The 25,023-nt window shown below is 43.6% G+C and overlaps 1 protein-coding gene across 1 annotated transcript in view; it reads right to left on the bottom strand.

The window, feature by feature from the left end:
• The window catches only part of LOC148478291 (protein bicaudal D homolog 2-like), a 53,716-nt gene that overhangs the window by 5,549 nt on the left and 23,144 nt on the right, over nt 1-25,023 (bottom strand). Inside the window, exons 4-8 of the mRNA XM_088455686.1 lie at nt 23,349-23,501; nt 21,220-21,633; nt 11,520-12,464; nt 3,792-3,943; nt 2,571-2,795 (exon numbers count right to left, since the gene is read on the bottom strand). Of these exons, the coding sequence (XP_088311812.1) occupies nt 2,571-2,795; nt 3,792-3,943; nt 11,520-12,464; nt 21,220-21,633; nt 23,349-23,501 (1,889 nt within the window). The remainder of the gene's footprint in view (nt 1-2,570; nt 2,796-3,791; nt 3,944-11,519; nt 12,465-21,219; nt 21,634-23,348; nt 23,502-25,023) is intronic.

Here is a 25,023-nt window from a genome sequence, read left to right as displayed (position 1 = left end):
ATCGCCGCTAGCCAAGATCTGCTGGTGCACGCCTAAAATCACCAGTCTGCTTACTGGTGTTGCGGTACCGGCGGGGGTAGATTGAGCAGCAGCACGGGCATCCTTTAGGACGCCTACAGCTGCTTGCTACAGTAGTAAAAAATAACCAAAATAAAAAGCTTGGGACTACCTAAGCAGTCCCCCAGTTATAAAAGGTGGGTTTGAACATGGTCAGGGGTGGGGTATATGTGGTGGAGGACCTGAGGCATCCTGGGAGCTGAAAGCTAAACAGTTTGGTGTCTGGATCACTCCAACCACATTTTCCCCATGGTATACCTATGGACCCTGAAGAAAATAAAAGTTAAACTATTTAGATTATTTCCTTTTCAACTCCATGGCAGTCACCATTATAATTAATAATACAAATGCAATATATTGCAACAAAACACTTATTGAATCAATGTATAATATTTCTTTCAAACTAGGCATCCATACACAATCGCACACCCAATAGGTAATGTTTGGTAAAGGTATAGAAATGGGACCACCCTGCTGCTTTGCCAAAGTTGTCTGCGGAAGCTGCACGCACAAGAATTTGCCACCACTCTTGTAGATGGGGCCTTAATTTCTTATGTCAGTTAGCACCTTCACAACTGCACAATGACATCTTTGATCCATCTTGTAAGTAAGAGTGTGGTTTGATTGAGAATGTCCTAGACAAGATACTACACATACAGATTCCCCCCTCCCACCCCCCTTTTCTGCAAATAAAAACATAGCTCTGACCAGACTGAGTTTTTCTTTATCATTAGTTGTGGACAAAGTGTAGGAAGCAGAAATTCCTAAGGTGCGATTCAATACTTTCATCGGGTGCCTCAACTAACGGGCGTCAGATGGTGCAATTCCATTGTTGCCCCTATCGGGGTGCATAGCTGTGTGAATACATTTCTGCTGGCAGCCTCCTGAGGTGGTGAGAAGAAATGTGCGAAAAGTCAGCACTATGGGTGCCCAGAGCAGTACTTCAGACGTGTTTAGCTGTTTTGCGCAGCTAAACCTGGCGCGGTCGGTTGCGTTTCACTGGAGCCCACACGGAGCAACAATTTAATTGCTCCGTTGGGCACCCATTAGTTAAGGTGCCAGAAAAAAAGAATGGGCATTACGCTATAACGAATGGGGCCCATACATCTGAGACGGACTGTCCCAATTCCCTGTTCTCTCTAAAGAATATAGCAAAATAATTCTGCCATTATAATTACCTCAATCTGCAGTCACCCAGGAAAAAAGTGCAATAATTGACCCCATGCTGGTGTATGGTGCTTCTCAGGGGTAGGCTCAGGCTCTATGGCTGCAGAAGTCTTCCTGGCGCTAAATCATTTGAGAGGCAGAGGTTCGCTATGGTTATGGTCAGTCAGTCAGCAAAATGGCACGAGGCCGAAAGACTTCGTATTCGCTACTGACGCACTTCCCAGTTTAGCAGAAGAGGCCCCAATCTACTGCCCAGCACTTGCCATTTACTAAGTAGTAAATCGTGTCTTAAGAAAGCCACACTATGGGCCTGATTCAGAGATGGATGCGAATGCGATCGCAGCTGCATTATCCTACACAACGCAGCTGTGAAAACATGCCGATTGCAAAGATCACCGGAGCATCTGCTGCCTTCGATTCATACCTACATAAAATATCTGTACCATCGATGCACATCGGCGGCCATCTTGCCTTTGCAGCAGGTCTGACCAGCTGCAGACTCGGGAGCTCTCCTCTCAAGCTGCGTATGAACACTGGCTAATTTATGCACGCCCACGTAACGGCGTTCAGACACGCCTGCGTTTTTCTGACCATTCCTCGTTACCACCCACAAACACCGACAACCTGTCACTCGCTTTGCACTGGATTACTCTGTGCGTCTAAACGCAGTGCGGATTATACGCATGCGCAATGGCAAACAATTGCTCGATCCGTGTACGACCTGCGACCGCCATTGTGTCCATCTCTGAATCACGCCCAATATACCTTCTAATTGAGTTATTTCTGTCTACTCACTAAGACGTTAATCTATTCGCTAATGGCTGCTATGGCATGGAAAAGAAAAAAGCGATTGTAAATCTATAATATTACAAAGCAGGATTAACAAAAAAAAATAAAAATATTCAAATATGAAGGATATAAATCAAAATAACCTCACACTTGCTCTGATAAAAACACTGGTGTATATTGGCAACACACAATACATGGTTTATATATGTAACATAGAAACAGAATTTGACAACCGATAAGAACCTCTTGGCCCATCTAGTCTGCACTTTGTAATGCTAAACAAACCTTAGGATTTAGCTATGGACTTGTTTTAGCATAATGGAATGTAAACGTAGCAATTGCAGAATAGCGATCATTACAATCAATTTCTGAAAACGTTCCATCGGGGGACACTTCACATTGCAATAAAGGGAGTCAGTATGACGACTAACAGCTAGTGGTGTCCACACATCCAGGGAGGCAATTTGTTGTCATGTTAATGGCAACGAAGGGTTAACACCAAGAGCAGTAAGCAATGTGTAACATCATTTCCCATATTAGAGAGAGCAATTACTCACCAGTTGACTTTTGATTTAGAAACGCGACCTTTAGACTTTGAAGAGGATCGTGGCCAACTACTTTTTGAGACATCTGGTGACCCTTCCCGACCCTCTAAGCGCTGTGTGAGGGCCAACTTCTGCTGGATAGCCATCCGCAGCAAGGCATTCAACGTCTTCTTTTCATCCTCGGCTACAACCAGCTGGCGCTGCATCTCCTCCAACTGATTCACGTACTGATCACATCTAGAAAGAGACTAAATTGGCTTAATCTAAGCATTTCTTACCGAACATAAACACCATTTCTATGCGGGGAGGCGAAGAGAGGGCTTCCACTGACTTAAGCGTATCAACACAGGCCACATTAAAATATGTGAGGAACACAAATAGGATCTGTTTGTGAAACAGGGGAAAAAAAAAAAAAAAAATTATGTAGGGGGAGATGTATCAAGGGAATGGGTATGTGACCGCCGGACGTCAGCCCAGCGGTTCAAATCCCGACGCCGGCAGCCCGATGCACAAGTTCTCAATAGCGGAGGTAAGTTAAATATTCCTAAGCCTCTCTCCCCCCCCCTCCTCTTAACCCTCCTTTAGGGGTGCCTAACCTCAAAGCCCCCCTCCCCCTAAACCTCCCAGGGGGGGGCCTAACCCTAACCTCCCCCCTAGGACCTAAACCCCCCCTTCCCCTAGCCTAACCCTCCCTGAGTGGGTGCCTAACCCCAAGTCCCCCCGGGGTGCCCTAAACCTAACCCCCCGGCTACATACATACCTACCCCAGGCGTTGGACGATCGGTCCAGCGTCCTGGCGTCGGGATTAACATAGGTGTCGGCATTTCGACGCCTATGTTAGATCCCTTGCCGGGATTATGCTGTAGGTATTGGGCCCGGCAGGCATGCGTCTGCCGGTCTCATAACTGCATACCGTATCAAGCCTTAAAATGAGCACTCGCTAAGATACCGTACAATATATTGTTCCAATGTGGATTGGATTATTATATCGTGCGGATTGCATGTGCAGGGTGGTTGTTCATCGCAGCTCCCAATCATGGAACAATTTGGTGAACAACGCCATGATGCAGCATGGATCCATACATTGCGCAGTCGTACACTGGACCGTCACAATGTGTATCATTACATAGCGTCGTTCCATTGGCTGAATACACATCGTATAGTGTACTCAGCCAAAAGGAACAAAGTCCCTGTAATCACATAAAAGTATACTTCCTGTAGTTCATACACTACCTGCTGGCAAACATGGAGCGCATTGATGAAAACGTAGCAGCATCCTCCTTTAGGGCTTTCAACTCGTGTCTCAGCTTCATCATCGTCTCTGAAACTAGGGTCTTCTCATTCTCATACTTGCTCTTCAGGTTTGACATGGCCACCTCAGCTGTCTGAGCAGAGATAAGGCAAGGACACATTAGAGGTCATTACCAGCAAGCAAACTAGATGTACAGGATAAAGTAGTAGTGAACATTAATCATCCATTATAACAGGTAACCCTTCGCCCTCACAGCCAGCAGTCACAGTATAGGACAATCTGGTTTGGCCCGGGTTAGCACAGCTCTTTCAAGAATATGTTGGCCGACAGATCTAACCGTTTAAAGCTGGTGATATGCATAAGGACCTGGGCTGGCTAAATAGAGCTCTCCAATTTAACAGATAGTCTTATATGTGGGCCTTGGCTGACTTTACTCATTTCGGCAGAAGTTGAAGTGGAAAAATGTATTCTATGAACCAGGGGGATCTCAACTCCAGACCTCAGGTACCACCAACAGGTCAGGTTTTGAGACTCTTTACTCATGCACAGGTGAGTTCATCTATTTTGCTAGGTCAGTAATTAACCCACCTGCTTCCACAGACAGAAATCCATAAAACATGAGCTGCTGGGAAAACTATGGATGTATTCCACATTTATAGACACGGACCAGCACGTAACAGTTGAGTGGTCAGTGCTTAATGTAAATAAATCCATTTAAAATACATCAAATCAGTGATAAAACATATGAAGTATGCAAATCTGGATAAAGAAAAAAAATAAATAAATAAATCCACAGCACTCACCATTCCTAGATTTGGGGTGCAACATGGTATGTGACCACATTGTTTAAATAGAAATCACAGGGGCTCTGCACTCACTATAATAACTAACAATAATAATAAACCTGTTTATTATTATTGTTAGTTATTATAGTGAGTGCAGAGCCCCTGTGATTTCTATTTAAACAATGTGGTCACATACCATGTTGCACCCCAAATCTAGGAATGGTGAGTGCCGTGGATTAGTGCTTTTTGTTTATTTTGATTAATTTTTTATAATTAATCATTTTTGTGATCATTTTCTCAAGCACCCCTTATAACTAGTTTAATGTAACTTGTGTCGGCTGTTTTCCTAGGTGCTTTGCAACAGGTGAGCCACAAAATTATTGAATATATTGTATAAAATGACCTGCAGGCTGTGTGTATAAGGTGTATATAACACAAATGCATTCTGTGTGTATATTTGGCTCCGATTCCCAGGATATTTCATTATGGTATGCAATTATTCCAAAATACGGAATATTCAGTTATCCAAAATACCCCTGGTCCCAAGCATTTTTTATATGGGAGACTCAACCTGTATATATATTATACACACACTACTTTTGCATTGTCTCTCCCTAGCGTTGTTTGAATGTAAAATTGAATTAAATTTAAGTTAATATATGTTGAATCAATGAAATTAACTATCCCTCAGATATCTGAATAGTTTGAGAATTTGGTCATCAAATTTAATAATCATCCAGTTTAATTTCCTCGGGAGTTACTCCCAATGGGCCAATGTTTCTGTTCCAATCTTCATATTTCCCCACTCCTTCCTGCAACCAAAATAACCCCAGAAACCTTTGTGCCTGTGTCTCAAGCTTTTGCTTCTCTTCTTCTCATTTTGGGGTGTTGATACCCTGAAAATAGCTTTGCTTCCAAATTCTATTACTTTACCTTATACTGCTACTCCAAAAAGTCTTGGTAAAAGTTTCCCAATTTTCATTTAAATAGGGATAAAATATTAAAAGGCCTACAAAACGCACACAACCACGACAACACTGCTCTTTTATAACAGCAATTAGCTGGTTTATTTTTTCCATCATACACATTTGCCATACAATGAGGCAGGTTTTTCTGTTAAGGTGGATACACACCTGAAAGATATCTGCAGATTGTCTTTCATACACACTGAACGGCCATCTATCCGGCAGCTGCAGGTCCCACTGGCAGGGTGGTGGGGTCGCTCCCCTCCCCGCGGCTGCAGGTGTGTGTGTGTGTGCAGTCTGCAGACGGCCCGTACACACTTGCCGATGGACAGATATGTCTGCAGACATATCTGTGCAGCACAGCCAATGAGATATGTCCGAACGACGCGGTTCACAGAGTCTGTACACACTGGCCGACGGCCAGCAGATCTATTGGCCGATCAATTGATCGGCCAGTGTGTACCCAGCACTAATCTAAAAGCAGTTTATTTAGTGTATGTTAATTATAGCTCAAGGTCTTTAAAATGTACATGATGCATGGACATCTCTTTAGTTAAAAAAACTAAGTAGAGCAAGATGGTGGGCATACCCATTAAGGTTGCCACACACCCTGCAATACTGGGCAAGGATAAAAGAATAACCAATATAAACATAAGAAAAGAGCATATAAAAGTGGTTCTCTGAAATATGGGAAATGTAATCTACACACTGTGGCCTCTACAAACTGACAGGAAAACTATTAGGAATGTCCAATTCCTGCCCTTATGTGCTATGCATTCTGCAATTATGGTGAGCCAAAACATTCCAACAGATCTGCTAGAATGTATTACAACAGTATGTTATGGTTAATCAAATGATACCAGATACCTGTGCGGGGACCCAAGCAGGAGATCTGGGGCAATAAACAGAGTCCACTCCCCAGCAGGCTCAGTAGCCATGCAGTGTAGAGGCCAGAAACACCCATCCTGCACTGCTCAGCCGCCGTCGGGTCTCCCATGGGCCCTTAAAGAACACTGAGGATCAGGGCTGGCAGAGAGGAGGAGCTGCTCCTTTTGGTCCCTTCCAGCAACCCTTGGTGAGCAGTGTCCCACAGACTGGATGGATAAGAGACTGGGGTCACTAGTCAGAATCAGGTATCTAATATTTATTTCTCCAGAATCCAAATAGGAATGAAGCTTCACATGGGACTGGAAGACCCTCCTCTAGAACAGTGGAGCATGCAACATAGGGATAAGGGTTTCCATGTAATATATATAGCTACTGCCTCAAAAGCAAAAAAGCGGCTTCACTACTAGCTTTAAAATTACAGGAAACCCAAATCAACGGGTCTACTCTATACAGTTTTACTTTTAGCTCAGCCTGTTCTTCCATCTCTGATAAATCGGATATACAAACACTGCAGACTATTTTACTGTGGTGAAGCTGCCTCCAAGGATAACTTATTATTGTAGGTTTACATTATTGATATTGCGAGTACTGGAAACTTCTTGGAACTGTAATTTTGTCATAATCACTATTAAAGTTAAGGACTGAACATAAACCAGATTGCTCCTTCTGACTTGTTCTCCCTCTATTGTAATCTTTTTGCAGTCTACAGAGTAGACGAAACGCGTTGCTGTCCCGTTTCTACCATCTGGATTTTATCATTCTGAAATATCGCTGTTGCACCTTGCCTGATCGATTGACCGTATCCAGAGTTTCTCCTCTACCCCGAGGGACTGCCGGAGTTCCTTTAGAGAGAAGTCCTGTCTGTGCTGGCTATTTCCAATCCATCGTTAGTCTCCACCACCTGCTGGTTCTCAGCGTCATTGTGCACGGCGCTTAAATGGAGAGGACCCGGGCGGTATCCAGCCCGTTTCACAGGTCAGGAGTCTTCCACCACACGTTACAGGAGAGAATAGCGCTTGAAATCTCCATTGTAACAGTATAACCTCTTGGAGATTGTTCCAGTACGGTGATACGGGGCCAGTTGCTTGCGGTGCGGGCGGCACACACTGGATTACAGCTGTGACAGAACTCTGGCATATAAATTTATCCGGCTATCCTATACCCATTTCGGGCCAACGCGAGTTATTAAAATTTTGCTCAAAGTGGGGGGAATAACAGGTGATCAGTAGTTCTAGAGGCCAAATACTGACATTTGAACTGTGACAATATAGACCTCTATGTACCCATTTGTGGTGCAATAAAACCTGCTGCTATAAGTTATTTTTAAATTAGCAGTTTGAGAACTGCTGACCTAGATCAAGAGACTCTAACTGTGGGTCGTGACCCCAAAGTGGGTCTCGGCCATCCCAGCTTGGGGTCACGACTCACATGGGGTGAGGTTGCTGACCCCTCTGAGGAGAGTGAAACCAGTTGGTCTGTTATTTCAGACTCCTCGGATCACTGGCTGAGAGATCCGAGGAGTCATCAGGCAGCCCCGCCCCCACCCCAGTGCTCACCTACTCTTGTCCTCCTGCCCAGCAGCAGAAACTGACACACAGGCAGCAAGCCTCAGCAGCAGACAGACCCAGAGGAGCCAGCTGCCAGACTCTCTCTGCAGTCTGTGCAGATGTTGTTAAGTGCAGCCTGGGGGAACCGCTGCTGCCAGGGTGGGAGAACACAGAATGTGTGTTGATTGCTGTGTAGGGAGAAGAAACTTAAGCAGGAGGAGGAATGAAGGGAGTGTTGAGCACAGACCCTATGGGGGAACAGGGGAGCACACAGTGTGGGAACTGTTACCCACTGCCTCCTATGTCACCCTTTGCCTCCCCAGTCACCCACTGTCTTTCCTCACCCTATGCTGCTCCTTGCCAGCCACTGCTTCTTTCACCCACTCCCCCCCACCCACTGCTTCTTGCTGCCACCCACTGCCTCCCCCTCACCCACTGCCATCCTTTGCTTCTCCCTGCCACCCACTGCCTCTCCGTCACCCACTGCTTCTCTCTATTACCCACTGCCTCCTATGTCACCCTCTGCCTTTTCATGCCACCCACTGCCACCATCACCCACTGTTTCTCCCTGTCACCCACAACTTCTTCCTGTTATCCATTGCCTCCTACATCACCCTTTGCCTCCCCAGTCACTCTGCCTCACCTTGCAGGGACAGGAGCTTTGAAAGGAGCTTGTCCCTGCAATGTCTAAATGAAATGATCGCATTAGCGCAGTGGTGTAAGTTCATACCAGATGCCAGGAGGCAAGTTATTTTTGTGCCCCCCTAAAACAAAAGGGAAAATAAATGTGGTGCATATCTATCTATCACTTATGCACAAAAACACTCATATAGAATAGCCTTAAGTGGGGTGACTATATTGTGGGCAATAGAGGAGGCACCTCCATTGTCTCCCATAGTTCTGCCCCTGCATTAGCAGATACCTCACTTCAGTTTACATAGTCTACTGCGTCTCCATAGTGCTACTGTGCATGAGCGATCTGCTGACCACGCATGTGTAGCAGTCATTCTGCAGTAACTTGCTGGGGTCCTGTAATATTTTTTATTGTTGGACGGGGTCCCAGAGCAAAAAAGTTTGAGAACCCCTGATCTAGGTATTACACCAGCAATGATTTATTCAAAATTGTTTCTTGTTTTAATAAATGCAATGATGTATTTTGAGGTGTAATCAAATTGTATTTATTTATTAAAATGTATCTAGTGCTGTTGACCTTTTTCAGCCCTTTGCACTTCTGTCTACTCCTCCTCCTCTTTTGGTGAACTTACAGTCGTTTGTCCTCCACTACCACCTCTAAGCAGGTAACCTCCAAATCTACCTCCCAGACTCCTCTCCATTGTTACCCTGCATGTGTAACAGCATTGGGACATCCTGGTGGAGATGGCAGAGGCACAAATTAAAAAATAAACACAATGTCCTAATCTGTACTTCTAAACTTTCTCCCTTCCAAGGTCACTGCCCTGCCCACCGCCCTAAAGGCTGTTCCCCCAAGGCAGTTGCCTCACGGTCATCATTAATCCATCCTTAATCTTCACTGCATACATCCAGTCTCTCAGTCCTGCCATCTCCTCTATGCAATGTAGCCAAAATGTGCACCTCTCAGTAAGTAACCAAAACTCTGGTACATTTGCTCATCTTCTTGCTTGGACTATACCCAACTCCTCCTTGTTGGCCTTCCCCTCTTCCATTCACACAAAATGCAGATCACCTTCAACTCCTGTTGCTTTATCTGCAGAAATTAATTTACTGGCTTCCCATTCAGTGCAGAATAAAAATTTTAAGCCACTTACACTAACATACAGACACCTTTTCACTCTACCATATCCCCCCTACTAGACAATGCCCAATTACTTCCTATGCATTGTCCAGCTCTGCCAAACTGTTCTTAATCTCCACCTGCCCCATCCCTACGATTGTTGCACCTAATTGACAATTATGTGAAATTTCAGCATAAAGTCTTTCTACCAAGTTCAACTTCTACATATGGAATGTTAACTTGACTACTTACCATTGAATCTGAGCAACTTATAAGTGTACTTGTACCATGTCTTTATTATGGGATGTAGGAGACTCCGGAATCCCGATGGTCATCAGAAAACCGGCTCCAATTCTGATGGCCAGAATTCAGACGGTAAGTATCAGTATTAGGGTTTAGATTTAGCCAGTTGGAGGATTAGACTTAGGTTGCAGGAGGGTTGGGTTAGAGTTAGACTGCTGGAGGATTTGGATTAGAATACTAATCTAAAGCCATCAGAATTTAGACTGTTGGGATGCCACCATCTGTATTCTGACCAACAGCATCTTGACCGTTGTGATCCCATACCCAATGCTTTATTATGTTTAATCTGTGCTCATTTATGCGTTGACTGGCACTACTGAATATGTGGGGCCATACAAATAAAATGATAACTTCTGGGGGGGGGGGGGGGGGGGTGAAGATTTAAGAACCCACCAAGAAACAGCTCATCCACTTGAGTGGTTTCTATAGCCAACCACAACAGTGAAATAGTGCGGCATGGTAATCTACTGCAGGCATTTATATGGCTTGGAAGTTGCAAAAGCTATATCAGCAGAGGCAGTGTGGCATAGAGCAAGGTCTCCATTCATTATTATGCCAATTTTCTCAAGCTGTTTATTGAAAGTAGCATGGGGGAAATCTACTGGGGTGACTGATAAAACAGGTCTGAGATTTGTTTTTGTTTTTTTAATTCCATTAAACAGAAAGACGACATGGCTTAAGACCAGTTTTCCCAAATAATAAAAAAAGAAATAAAATAAATTAATTAACTTACGGAGTTTGTATAGCTTTTGACAATAAAATAGTTTATGGAATTAAGTAACCTTATGACCTTATGTCAACATCAGAATATTTTAAATGGCTCCCGGTACAGTTCTTAAAGTCTGACTGCATTGTAAGTACGCTTTAAATTATAGCAGTTATATACTTTTGGATTTAAAATATAAAATTTCACAATTGTCTTTGCACACAACCCCCCCCCCCCCCCAAAAAAAATAGCTCTTCATTGGACTTTAATATATTTAGAGGAATATACAATTTCCCCTTACTTGGGGGGGGGGGGGGTTCAAGAGGACTGGACACATTGGGCTCGATCCAATTAGGTGAGAGATCCTCACACCTGCAACTGCGGCTGTATGTCGTACTCGCACATTTCTCTTCAGGACCCCTTAGGGCTGCGAGCAAAAATGTGCAAGTCTTGAGTGAGATCGGTCCGTGAGGAGGGCGAATAGCTGTGACATTGTTTCTATACCAATCCAACGACAATTCGCCCCCTTCGCACCTAACTGGATTGACCCCGTAAACCCACACCACAAACCCACATGCAAGCATGATCAAAAATTATTTTTGAAATAATAACACAAATCTTGAGAGCTAACTTAATTTATTAAATTTATAAAAATAAAGTATAAAAAAACACAGTACTAAACAAATATAAAAAACATGTATAATTACAAAACACTTAAAAAATAAATATAAAACCGGGAGCCCTAATTATGACAAAATGTACCTGCTTATTAGCCTTCAGAACAGTCCTCAGAGTAGCTATCTGTTCTCTCTTAGTGCTCAGCAAAGCTTTCAGTTTCATAATTTCTTCCACCAGGGCCTCTTTGTCCTTGTCCATTTCAGACGTTATTGTCTCTAGAGAAGTATGGTGCCATGACACTGCAAGTGCACCCTGCAGGTGTTTGATCTGGTCTTTAACAATTGCTACAAGATGGGTGATACCAAGAGGCTCTCTAGCAGAGTCACCACAATCTGACCCAATGGAAGAGTCAGGGCTACTCAGAGGTGAACGCTCACCACTGTGAAACTCAGATATCTCCAAGTCAGGGTTAACCAGAAGTTTACCAAAAAAGTCTGAGGATTTTCTTTTTCTGAAGTGTAACTTTGCCCCTTTGCCATCTCTGTAGTAATCAAGCAAGACACGATTGGGTGTCATGTTATGCCTCATGCATACATGGTTGTAGAGATGAGCTAGCTCTTCGATGAATGACAAAAGTTCATCTTGTGCTAAACTTAACTTACTTTGATAGTCACAGTACAGTCTTCGAGCAGACCTTAACTCTTCTTGAAGATTGGACAAGATTCCTCGGTCATCATTCTCAGATTTCATAGCTGTACAGAGCTCATCAGAAACCACTTGGAACTTTATCTCCCACTCTTGCTTTTCTTTTTGGTACTTCTGTTCTAACACCTCATATTTCTGCATGATTTCTTTAAGTTCTTTCTTCAGTTTTGATACTTCGGTACCCTCGTGCCCACAGGTACATTTAAAGATATCATCTCCATTGTCCAATTTCAGCAGATGGCCATTAGCCTTCTGGAACATCTTAATTTGTTCAAGCAATTCACGGTTTGTTTGCTGTTCATTACACAAATCCTTTTGCATACTATCCAAATCCCTTTGCATCTCTAGCATGTCATTCTCCATGCCAGCCTTCTCACGATCAACCTGCAGAATGGGAGAGGAGAGTTTTTAGATCATACACATTAAAAGGGTAACTACACAGAGAATCTCTGGTCAACAGACCCTCACTGTTCGGCCTTAAAAGCACACTTCCACCAAAAAAAAAAAAAAAAATTATAAATATATATATATATATATTTTTTTTTATTAGTTTCCTTCCCTCAAGAAACTATATAAATACATACAGTGGTCAAAGCAGGTAGTGTACACCAGTATGACAGACAGCCACTTCTGCTGCAAAAACCATCTATTAGATTTACATAATCCATACCCACTTCTAAACTAAGAGGCATTCTCCAATCTTCCTACTAGCATGGGCCTTATTCAAATACTTTTCCAAAGTGACACTACTCCCCTATGAGCTTCTTATTTGCCAAAATGGCAATATATATAAAAAAAAAAAAAAAAGGGGGAATGGACATCAAGTGTTTAAAAAGAGCTTCAAGGGTTTAATAGTTTTTTTTGTCTATCATTGTTGAATAGATGGTCTGTATTGGGTTTCTTGTGACCCTGCATTTGTTCTCCTTTTTGTCTTATATTGTATTTTATTTGACCATTTAAAATAAAGAATTATTAAAAAAAAAAAAAAAAAAAAAAAAAGGAAGGGGTAATTCTAAGCCAATTAAATTAATAAAGCACTTTTGTAAACCAAAAAAAATGGCTTTAACTAAATAAAAATGTACAAAACATTTTAATTTGGGGTAATTTGAGAAGATTATTGGTTTTGACAACCAGTACTGACACAATTATTGGACTAATTAAGCCAATTGGAAACTTCCTATTAGTCATTGGGTGTTTTAGGGCAGCGGTTCCCAAACTGTGTGCCGCAGCTCCCAGGGGTGCCGTTTGTGAATGGTTTGACAGCTCAGCTAGTGAGGTGGTCGGGCCACACACTGCCTCTCTCAGCAGCCCGCAGCCATTTACACACATACCCAGCCCCATGCTGTGCTGCTGCTGGCTCTCACTGACAGTCAGAGCCATGCAGCCCCGCCCCCTTCCTACACTTCCTGGACTCTTCTCTTTTGCAGGCTGCACCACAGTGTGGCTCCTTGCCTCTGCTTAGGTTGGTGATATTCTGTCACTCAGAGAGTGAAGTTTTAACATAATGTAGTAGTTACTATTACAATTTAATTTATGTAATTTAATATTTATTTTACCCCTACTTTATCAATGTGTTTAATTGTTAAATCTGTATATTTAGCATTGGTGTGGGATGGGTGTATTGCAGACCATGGTAAATTATTACATGGTTATAGAGATAAAAGTGCATAAGACATACTTACTTTCTTTTGCACTGTATCTTCAGTTAAAATATCTATTACAATGTAATATCATTACCAGATTTGAGAAGAGGTGGTAAGCACCAAATGCGCTATAACCAGCACTATTTGACACTGACTGCTTTCATACATAGTGATGACGGTTTATGTAGAGAAAAATCACTTCTCTACGTTATCTGCGAACATCTAATGATTTTGAAGAAAAAAAAAAAAAAAGCAGCAAGGCTTTTTAAAATTTTGCATGCAACTGGATATGCCCCTAAGTAGTCTTCTTCAGGTGATCAAACGAATGCAGAACAAATCTATAGCATAGTCTATAATGAATAGGTGAAAGATTATACATTGATAGGGAAGTGTCAACATTAGAGTGAAAGCGCCACATCCCTTCCTACAGGATAGTCCTATTACGTCCTAGCTCTGCAGCTGCTTCTTCACAAAACAGCCATTACATTTTCACCTTATTAAAATAAAAACCACTTTGTACTGCTATTTGCTTACTGTATTTACATATTAAAATCTATATCCACCTATACACACACACACCGAAAATGTAATTCTGTTCTCCATGAACCACACAAATCATAATCCCTTATGTTCTTTGTAGGTTCTATGTGGGTTTGCACAAATAGAAAACAAAGAACGATAAAATAAAATGAAAAAAGAAAACAAAACCCTAAAAATCACTCACTTCCCCTTTCATTTCCCGTAACTATAAAAATATCAATCGCCTGTGTAAAGTGTTATTGTAATAAGCAACTATCGGATTACTGCAAAATCAGCGCTTTAAAGATTTACTTATTTCCCCTAAATGTCACCGGGGTGGACTGCCAAAATGCATGGTCACATTTTTTGGTTTACCAAAACAAACAAACAAAAAAAAAAACCCACCCTCGTAGCCCCTGCTCAAAATATACCAAGTATGTAGTCACATGCTCCCACTTGTACACAACCAGCATTTCCACACAAAAAGATCCAGAATGAAAAGCTTGTACCAAGGAATGGTGAGCAGACATAAAAATAGCAGCTTATCACCTTTACTTACATCTATGCATGGATACACCTCAAATTGTAATGTTTTCCCTATCATAGTTTATTTTTCATTGATTCACTTGTCACAGGTAATATTGTAATTGGTATATATAAGGCAGGCAAAGCGTGATGCTGAAGCCGCAATTGTATCAAATCTATAAAACTTCACAGCAGTGAGCACCAATGACCAAGTGGTCGCATGGCACAATAGTAAAAAGTCAAGGCACCCCTACGTGCCGTCCATGACGTACCCACAGAACGTGAGGAATGAGCCGACAAGGACATAGGAGACGATCATAGTTGAGACAAGCTGAACAGATTGTCAGTCTAAGCCAACAACGGATTGTCAGTCTAAGCCAACATGCCAACCCTGTTTGGATGCTGGCCAACCCTTCCGAACCTACTCAGACTAGTGTAAGGACGCAGTCCGAGCAACAGAGGCGGAGAGCTCGAACCATATCCAGGGTATAAGAAACACCGGAGTCCCCAAAGAAGGTACCACAATAGGCCGATTTATGTGGAAAGCAGACAACCGTAGGAACAAAAGTAACTTGCGTCCTGAGCTCCGCCCCATCATGAAACACAAGGCTTAGTAGACAGAGCCTCCCATTCCGAACCCCTATGAGCCAAAGCCCGGAGGAGGACAGTCTTCCAAGACAAATACTTAATATCAACCTCTAAAGAGGTTCACACATGGAAAATTGAAGAAACAAAAAAGTACCAAGTAGAAGTCTCAGGGAGTCATAGGTGGTACAGAAGGTGGCTGCACCCGCAACACACCCTGAATAATGTCTGCACTTTTAATGATCCTAGGCGAAGACCAGAATCTAATCCCGTTTGGAGAGAAGTAAAAACGGGATAACGAAACATCCTTGACGGAAGGCCCAGACTAACAGCATATGATAGAAGAGCGCCAGATGCGATAAAGCGCAACCGAAACCAGTTTCCTGGCGCGAAGCATGGTGGGAATAAGTCTGGGATGCCCTTCCGTCTAAAGATATCGGATTCAAGAACCACCCCGTTCCACGCAGTTGCTCCAAGTTGGGGTGGACTAAAAGGACCCTGCTGCAGAAGGTCCGGACGAAGAGGAAGTGGCCCGAATTGACTGCCAAGAAGGACCAAAGAACCAACTCCTCCGAGGAAAGTTTGGTGCCACGAGATTGACTAAGGCCGACTCGTGTTTTATTAGTGTTAGTAGATGAGTAATTAGTGGAATCGGAGGAAACAGGTAAACCATGTCGTAGGTACATGGAACTGTTAGGGCGTCGACAGCCTCTGCCTGCGGATCTGGAGTTCTTGACACGTATCTTGGTTGCTGATGTTTAATCGAGACGCCATGAGGTCCGCCTGACAACCCCAGTGCGTGAAAAATGTGTGGGTTAAGCTTCCATTCCCCGGGACGGTTATCCTGGCGACTTGGGCAATCTGCTTCCCAGTTGTCCACTCCCGGGATGAATACTGCCAACAGGATTACTGACTGACTTTGGACCAACTAGAGAATCTGAGATACTTCTCGCATGGCCATGCGACCTCTAGTGCCTGCCCGGTGGTTGATGTAAGCGACGGCCATCGCATTGTCTGACAGAGCTCGTACCGGAAGAGACCTTAGAAACTGCGTTGCTTCTAGCAGAGCATGGGAAACTGCTCTGAGTTCCAACACATTTATGGGCCAGTGTCTTTTCTGTAAGGACCACCTACCCTGAAAGGGATAGTAGAGGACCACAGCGCCCCCTCCTCGGAGGCTGGCTTCATCACTATTAGCCAATTCCACACTCCGAATCTTCGACCCGCCAAGAGGTTGTTGCATTGTATCCCCCAGAGGAGATGGTTGCTGGGGCCCAATGGATCAGTTGATTTAGATGAAGGAGACACCCTGATCCCTGTTAGCAGGGCCAGCTGGAACACTCGGAAGTGGAATCTTCCGAATTGTAGTGCCTTGAAAGCAGCTACCATTTTCCCCAAGATACGAAGACCAAGAAACAAGGACACCCTCTTTGGTCTGAGGGCTAGCTGAAAGAGCAACCGGATATCCTGGGCCTTGCCTTCTGGAAGGAAAATACTCTAATGTAGTCTCTAGGATTATCCCCAGAACTGGGATTTTTTTTTTTTAGAATAATATTTTTATTATTACACATTTTAAACAGAGAATACATTTCTCGATATAACAAATATAACAATTCAATGACATAGTAATATAGAGAAGGCTAGGATGTATGTCATACAATAAAAGATATTCTCCACCTAGTTATCAGCAACTTATAAAGATAATGCTTAGAAAATAGCAAGAACCATATCGTGACTATTATGCAAAAAAAAAAAAAAAAAAAAAGACTCCCGCACAAACTATAAACAATATGATTTACCCTCAGAATGGTGGATGACCTTTCTCAAGTATCTCCGTATTATACCACGTGGTCATAATTACTATTTTACGTATCTTTTCTTTAATAGATGAAGATGGGAGTATTGATATAAGGGAGCCATATCTCAAAAAAATTTTTGCACTATTTTCAATATCAAGAGAACTTTCTACCCAGTCCATCTGATAAAGATACATTATTCCCTTAACGCTTATGTTACCAAGATTAGAGTTAGAATCGATCCACTGTGACAGGATAGTTTTTTTGCTGTTCCCGCGACTCTAGCTAATAAGCGTTTTCCCCTTGATATTCTCGGTTGAGTTGTGGTAAGGTAATGGTTCCATTATTTTTGTAAAAAAATTTTTGTTATGTCAGTGAGGCATGGTCCAAGAGAAGAGATTCCGATGGAGCCTTGATTAACTGGTCATTATGACAGACAATTCTAGTGAAAACACGGGGAGCAGAGGATAACCCAAATGGCAACGCCTGAAACTGATATTGCGTTTGCAAAATCGCAAAATGCAGTAAAGCCTGATGCAGTTCCCAATTTGGGACATGGCGATGTGCATCGTTTATATACAGAGAATTGAGGAACTCCACCGGTTTCAAGCTCACAATGACAGTCTGAAGCGACTCCATAGTGAAACTATGCAGCTTCAGATACTGGTTAGAAGACCTTCGGTTTAATAGGGGCCTGCCTGCAACGTAACTGGAAACTAGCACTGCCGATTCTTGCAGAGACTGAACTGCTTCCTGCAGAACCCTGGCCTGGTCAGTGGACACCGGCAGACTCGTAGAGAAGAACAGATGTGGAGGCGTAACCTAGATATCTGTTCGGAACCGCACAGAAAGTAAGCTTGCGAATTCACGGATCTGAAGAGGTCTGGTTCCAAGCTTGGTGAAAAGTCTGTAAGCGAGGTCCCACCGCAGGAGATCCCAGGTGGGATGGGAGACAGTCAAGCCAAATGTTGGTCGACTGGTTTCTGATCCTGTCGACGTGCAACTGTATGTGGGCGACCTCTACCTCTGCCACGCCTAAATGTTCGAGGGGGTACCTCTGACCCTTTAACTAAAGGGCTGTGCACGAAAGGAATGAAATGAGGGACCAGTGTAAGTCCTCCTGGGTGACGGAGCAGTCGAAGAGAGGAAAGAAGACTTATCCCCCTCTTGGGATATCCATCTGTCTAGTTCTGGACCAAAAAGCATAGACCCTCAACAGCTGGTTTCATACATGCAAGCATGCTCTCTACCACGGAGATACATCCCCTTGTTGGATTCTGCGTCCCGCCTCCCAAGAGCGCAAGCAGAGAATCTGGCGGCAGAAATGGCAGAAGCGGACATACGAGCACTGACTGACATCTCAGGAAACCCTGGTCAGGTAAACTGCTGACTCAGAGTTCTGCTAGTAGTCGTAACTCTGCTCTGGAAGTCCAAGCCGGTAATCAGCTGGCCCTCCCAGCAAGTTAACTCAGGCGCTAACAAGCATAGGCTTAAGTTGGGCTACCGCTGCAGTGTAAATGGATCGCAATGTTTCTTCCAACTTGTCCTTAAATAACGTAGCACTCGGCACAGGGAGCATTGTTTCCCCTGCAAAAAAAACAAAAACAAAACGCATCTACTTGGTGTTTCACACTGTTCCATCATGGATGATGGGAATGGATAGCCGGAGGGGAAACGATGTGGATTTTGAACAGCTTATCCAGTTGTTTCCATGCCACAGAAAGCCGCCTGGTTATCGAATAGTATAGCTGAGCTGCAGGAACTACTTTCACAGGTAGATCTACCTGACTGCTAGAATTAAAAGGCTCCACCCAGAGAGGCAGAGTCTAAATTCTGCGGAGCGGAGCTGCGAGGGTTTCCTCATCCGACTGGAGGACAGTTAGCAGAGAACGCTTAGTGCAGGCTTATGATAGGCAGTGGAGGACAATGTAGAAGCGGTACACAATCTGTACCAGTCCAGATATTTGCCTCCTATTAGCAGTCAATTCTGACGTTACAGGCGCCATAACACCTGCCATGTCAGCGGCCCATGGAAAAGTAGGCGAGACAGTAATAGTTACTAAACAAGCATCACATAGCGTGGTGCCAGCAGCATCTGGCTTAGTTTGTTGTTACATTTGGAACAAACCCCATTTATGATAAGCCTTAGTCCTGTCAGTGTGACACACACACACACACACACACACTATGATTAAACAGGGACAGAATACAGAGACAGAAGGCTAGTGGGAAACAGGAGGAGGCTCACACCACTCCCTCCCAACAATTCAGATTCCCTGCACTTTGTACACACCAGTGTTACTCGCAGCCCCTTTTGGAAAGGATCCTGTAGAAGGGATGTGTGCCAGGAGAATCAATCCTTCTGCCCACACTGTGTGGCTTCTGCACTCTCCTGTAATGAGGAGAGATGCAGGTGTATTAAAAACGTCAGCCACGCTGTTAGAACAGCCGCTTGCCGCGTATAGATAGAGCCTGCTCATTAGACTCCGCCCCCTTCCTCCCCTGAGGCATGCAATATGGCTGCTCAACACTGGCCATATATTAACTTCCCCCTCTGACTGCCCCCTCCCGCCTGCAGCTGCTAGCAGGGAGAGGGGAACCTGTGTCACGCTGACTGCAGCACTTGTCAGTCCCTCTGCAGCCCGCAATGTTCTAACTAGTGGTGAGAGGGAAGATCCGTAGAGAGCAGCGCTGAAGCGCTGCTCTAAGCCAGCGTCGGGAAGCGGGGTGAGAGATTGAGACAGGGGATGCGCAGCTGAGTATACTCAATGCGCTCCCTCAGAGGTCGCTTCTCTCATTCAGCTCTGCACCACTTCTTGTGACCTGCCATGTCACTGTGTAGAAAAGTGCTGTGGCAATAAGTAGGTGTCAGTTGCTCCTTCCTGCTCTACTAAGAACAGGGTGCCAGGTACCTGGACCCCACCTTTAGAGAGGTGGTGAATGGTGCCTAATAAGTGTAAAAGATGTAGTAAAAATTTTTTACCTAAATTAAAATAAAAAAAATCAAATGTATTGCTGGAGCACAACCTGTAGTGACCAGCTCCTAGGGCACATTTTCTAAACGGAGGGCTGGTGGGGAATAGAGTGGGGAGGAGCTTCACACTTCTTAATTAAATAAAGTGCCAGCTCCAGCTATCCACACCTCTATACCCAAGCGTAAGCAACTCCAGTGTCCCCTAGTGGATGAAAGAGAAGCTGCGGACAATACCCAAGACAGCAGAAACGCGTGAAGATGTATTTTTTTTTTTGCCACATACTTACAAAATAAATAGCCACAAGGTATACTATTCAAAATACAAACTTAGGACAAGACTTAAAGCTTCTTTCAGCAGTAGGGGGTTCTTAATTTTGGAATCCATTAACAAAAGGGCCCTATTTGATATAGCTATGTTATATTGCTATATAGGGAGACCCGTTTTAACAACCACATTGGATGGTACAGTGACTTAAAACCCCCACCCACTCTGCAATATACATGCTGTTTCAAAGTAGGTGCCTTTCAGTTTCAACAAATAAAGGGTACTGTACACAAGTCTAAGCAGCAGGCTTATGGATGTTTTCTACAGTTTGTAAAGAGACTAGGAGATTCCTCCCACGGAACAGCATGTACAATACATAACTGATAAGGTCATGCTATCTCAGTAACTGAACTAGAATGATGGGAACAATGTAATGCATCCATCCTGTGATTAACATGTGATCGGGGAAATCTGCTGAACTTTAACAACCATTTCTTCCCAGATGTAGTTGTCCTAAATCAGAGACACATGGAGAAATTAAACGGATTGGACAACTTGTAAAACTATGAAACACTTTATTAGCAAGTGAAAGAAAAAAAAAAAAACCCAGTTATATTCAACATTGGTAACATTAAATCCCTAATACTATACACTCAAATTTCTGCTGCATGTAACAACTACAGTATTGGATGCTGTACTATACCCCACTGTCAGAAGCTTCAGTGTCCCCTAGTGGATGAAGGAGAAAGTAAAGATTTTCCTACAAAGCCTTCATCCACTTATAAATATAGAGAGCAACATATTTAGCACGGCAGGAGAAATGGAGGAATACCTGTAGTAACTGCTGCTTGAGTTTCTGTATCTCTGTCAGACTAAGTTCGGTGAAAAGATCGGACGCCAGCTTGGGGCCAGAGTGGAAGATGTCACTGTTACGTGGAGTGGACATCAACCTTCCTCCAGTTGATTTATTGAGGTCACCGCCGTTATATCCACTGTCAAATTCTTCATCATTTGGGTCTTCAAAGTTTACTTGCATGTTTCCTATGGAGTCATAGCTAAGGAACCCAGATAATTCTCGTCGGAGTTCATTCTTTTGTTCCCGCTCACTTTTCAGTGTTTCCAGGGCCTCCTCCAGCTGACGCTCAGAAATATCCTTCAGCCGCACCAATTCATCTAGCTGCCCATTCAAAATATCAATTTCTTCATCTCGTCTTTTCAGTTCGTGTTTTAAGCCTTCATATTCCACCTGAAAGTACAAACCTAGATCTTAAAATACGGCAGACAAGCATGCAAAATCACCATCAAGTCCTAAAATGCAGTTTTGGGGGATTTTAAAGACAGATAAAATAAAAGGTTAACTGTGGAAGACCCTTTCACCCAACATCTGCACAATAGGGGTCTCTGAAGAAATCGGTCGCTCCATATAGTAGAGCTTAATTTGCAGAACACCACAAATTGTGACCAGTCGTCTCAGTCTCCTGTAACATTCATTACAGTTCTATGACCAGCAGCAGTCAGTGTACCAATGCAATGCTTCGCTGTGATGGTGGGAAAGACCTGGGCTTGGTTTGCAGTCTACTCACTTGTGGGAGCGAGATTTGATCACAGACCCCTACAACAGCAGGCAGTTGACCGTCCTCTAGGGAGTAGGTCCACCTAATTGTATAACTTAGCTTATATCTTCTCTGCCTGCAGCTATCAACGACTGCATATCGCACCCACTGGTATCGCAAGTAGACACTACCGTAACTGGCCGATACAGGCACAGCTTGGCATCGCCGCGATGCCCAGTGGCACAACGCATACAGTTGAATTGCCCCTGTGTCTGATTTATTTTATTTTATTTTTTTTAAACACACCCACACCAAAAACAGTATTAGAAATATCCAGCGAGAGTCAGATTGGCTGCAACTTTCATGTTCACTAAATCAATTTGTATTCGATCATTTAGGACTCATGTGACCTGCAAACATAAGGGGTCTATGTACCAAGCCTTGGAAAAAGATAAAGTACCAACCAATCAGCTCCTAAATGTCATTTTTCAAACAGCCTGTAAACTGACAGGAGCTGATTGGTTGGTACTCTCTCTCTCTACAGGGCTTAGTACATAGATAATACTACCAAATCCTCATGTGGTGTAGGGTAGTAATATATACAGCACTAAACTTCATGCGAAATGCATTAGACCAGAGGTCCCCAAATACAGTCCTCAGGGCTCCCCAACAGTTCAGGTTTTAGAGATCTTTATGGTGGAACACAGGTGGTCAAATCAAATTGGCTGAGGTACTAATTAAGTCAACTGTGGTCAAGCATGGAGATCCTGAAAACCTGGACTGTTAAGTTGCCTTGAGGACAGAGTTTGGGTACCTCTGGTGGTGGTGGGGGGGGGGGGGGGCGCAGACGGCAGAAACCCACAAGTGAGACAATGGTGACTAAGTACTGAAATACTGGGAAATGCAGCCGATTCAGAGGTGGACGCTAATCCAGACGTTCCTGCGTCTTTGTACGCAGCAGTAGTGAGAAGTTATACAAATTCTGCAGCCATTAATTTGTACTGAGATGCCTACCAGCCAAGTTTCTAATCCACCGCTTGTGCACCATTGATCTAAGCAATTCTATGGATGCTCAGAATGTCCAAAGGAAGTGAGCCGGGACCAGTGAAGCTGCGTCCAAAAATGCAGTCATTGGCTGCGACACAACCACAAAACCCTCTCTACACGCCCGGAATTGACTAGGCACCCTCCGTTACCTCCCATAAATGCACGCCGACTGGCACTCAGAGTCCAAACACTCACTACGACCGCCGTCAAGCCATCGCCACGCATGAGCAGAACAAAATTAATCGGCAGAATGTCCCCCCTCTGCATCAGGCCCTGTGTCACAAGTCTCTCGAGCAGACAGAAAATGGGTTCTTGGGTCTGAAACCTCATTAACATGCCACAATTAATGTGCTATAATCACCTGGCTTTCCTTTAGAACAGACACTTGTTTAAGCAGAGAGATATTTTCTTCCTCAATTTCTGAGAAGTCTTGTAGCTGTCTCATTTCCCTGATCTTGCATTGTTTCATCTCCTCCCGAAATTTAGATTTTTCCTTCTCGGTGTCCTGGCATTCCTAGATCAGCAAGAGACAAAAACAGATCAATATACACTCATGAAAGGAAGAAATGCCAGTGCACTCCGTAGGGAAAACAAGGGGTTAAGTCACAACAGCGGTTCACAGTTCACCACGCTATTTGAAAGTTTAATACAGAAAGAATTGACATCACTTATTACGGGCGTCAGTTTTGAAGTGTAACTGCAGTTACATTTACAGCAAGTCATTGTAAACACCAGTATTATATTAAATATTATTATTAGTCACTTTCCGCAAAGTATTCAACAATGCTGTTTTTGGACAGAAACTGAAAGTCAGCAATGAGAAGTGCAATTTTCAAATGAAGAGGAGAGTCGATGAAGGGGTTATGTCAGAGGTTCCCAAACTGTCCCCAATGAACCCCAACAGGTTTTAAAGGAAATCCATGCTTGACCACAGGTGACTTAATACCTCAGTCAATTTGATTTAACCATCTGTGCTCAAACATGTAGTCAATTTATGGATATATTTTTTGTATAAAAGTGCTATTTCCAATTCTTAAGTATACTTAACTGTAAATATTTCAGCTTCTGCTAACAACCTTCATCCACTCACCTCTTCAATTACTAAAACACTTGCTTTCTAAACAAAGCAAACTAATTACTACAGTAGGGAGGGGGGAATCTATACAAGTACAAACATGGATCCTTTTGTTTAAAAAAATCTTTTGCTCTATGATAGTTTCTAGATGGGAAATTAAACGTATAGAAAAAGACGACCAGACTAGTTTGCTGCAAAGAAAAGCAGAATAAATCTCACAAAACGAAAGCACAGTACAAGCCAAGTTTGTTGCACTGTACGATAATATATCAGAGTACAAACGCTGCCGCTTGTGTCATTTAAAGGCAATAACCAAGTGCATCTTTCTGGATTAGTTCCTACACATGTGGAGGAATTGGTTGGTCTGTATGTGCCCTGAGGGGTGTTTGGGAAACCAGTACAGGGCAACTTATCACTCCATTAGGGGGATCCCGATGTAGTAGCCTGCAAGCATCTGCGCAAATCTCACACTGTTTTTGAAGTGGCAATAATTTAAGAAAAGGCAAAAATTAGGTTGTTTAGCCTTTTAAGTTGTTGCAAAAATATAAATGGGGCACTCGCCGTAACTGTGCCAATGCCTGCATCTCGCAGCCCATTACACTACATTGAACACATTAATTGTTCCTTATTTCACAACTAGGCTCACTATATTTCCTGTCTCAAAAGTCACATAGCGTTTCTCCCCCGGCCTTTCTGATGGGCACTCTGCCTGGCGTTTTCCTTACACCGGCCTGTGGGGGGCGCCGTGGACAGCAGAGGTGTTCCATGAGCCGGGTTCGGCTCCTGCCCACTCAGCGTCAGCTTCAGGCATTGTGGACTGGCAGCCTTCCCCTTCTCCTGCCTGGAGGCCGCCGGGCAGTGGGCTGCTGGGGAATATATTATATATTTATAGTGTGTGTGTGTGTGTGTGTGTGTGTGTGTGTGTGTGTGTGTACACACTGCACAAGGATAACACGATGTG

Source organism: Taudactylus pleione, unplaced genomic scaffold (assembly GCF_031769625.1).
Source record: "Taudactylus pleione unplaced genomic scaffold, aTauple2 ptg000665l, whole genome shotgun sequence".
Classification (NCBI taxonomy): domain Eukaryota; kingdom Metazoa; phylum Chordata; class Amphibia; order Anura; family Myobatrachidae; genus Taudactylus; species Taudactylus pleione.
This window is presented reverse-complemented; position numbering and strand designations above follow the sequence as displayed.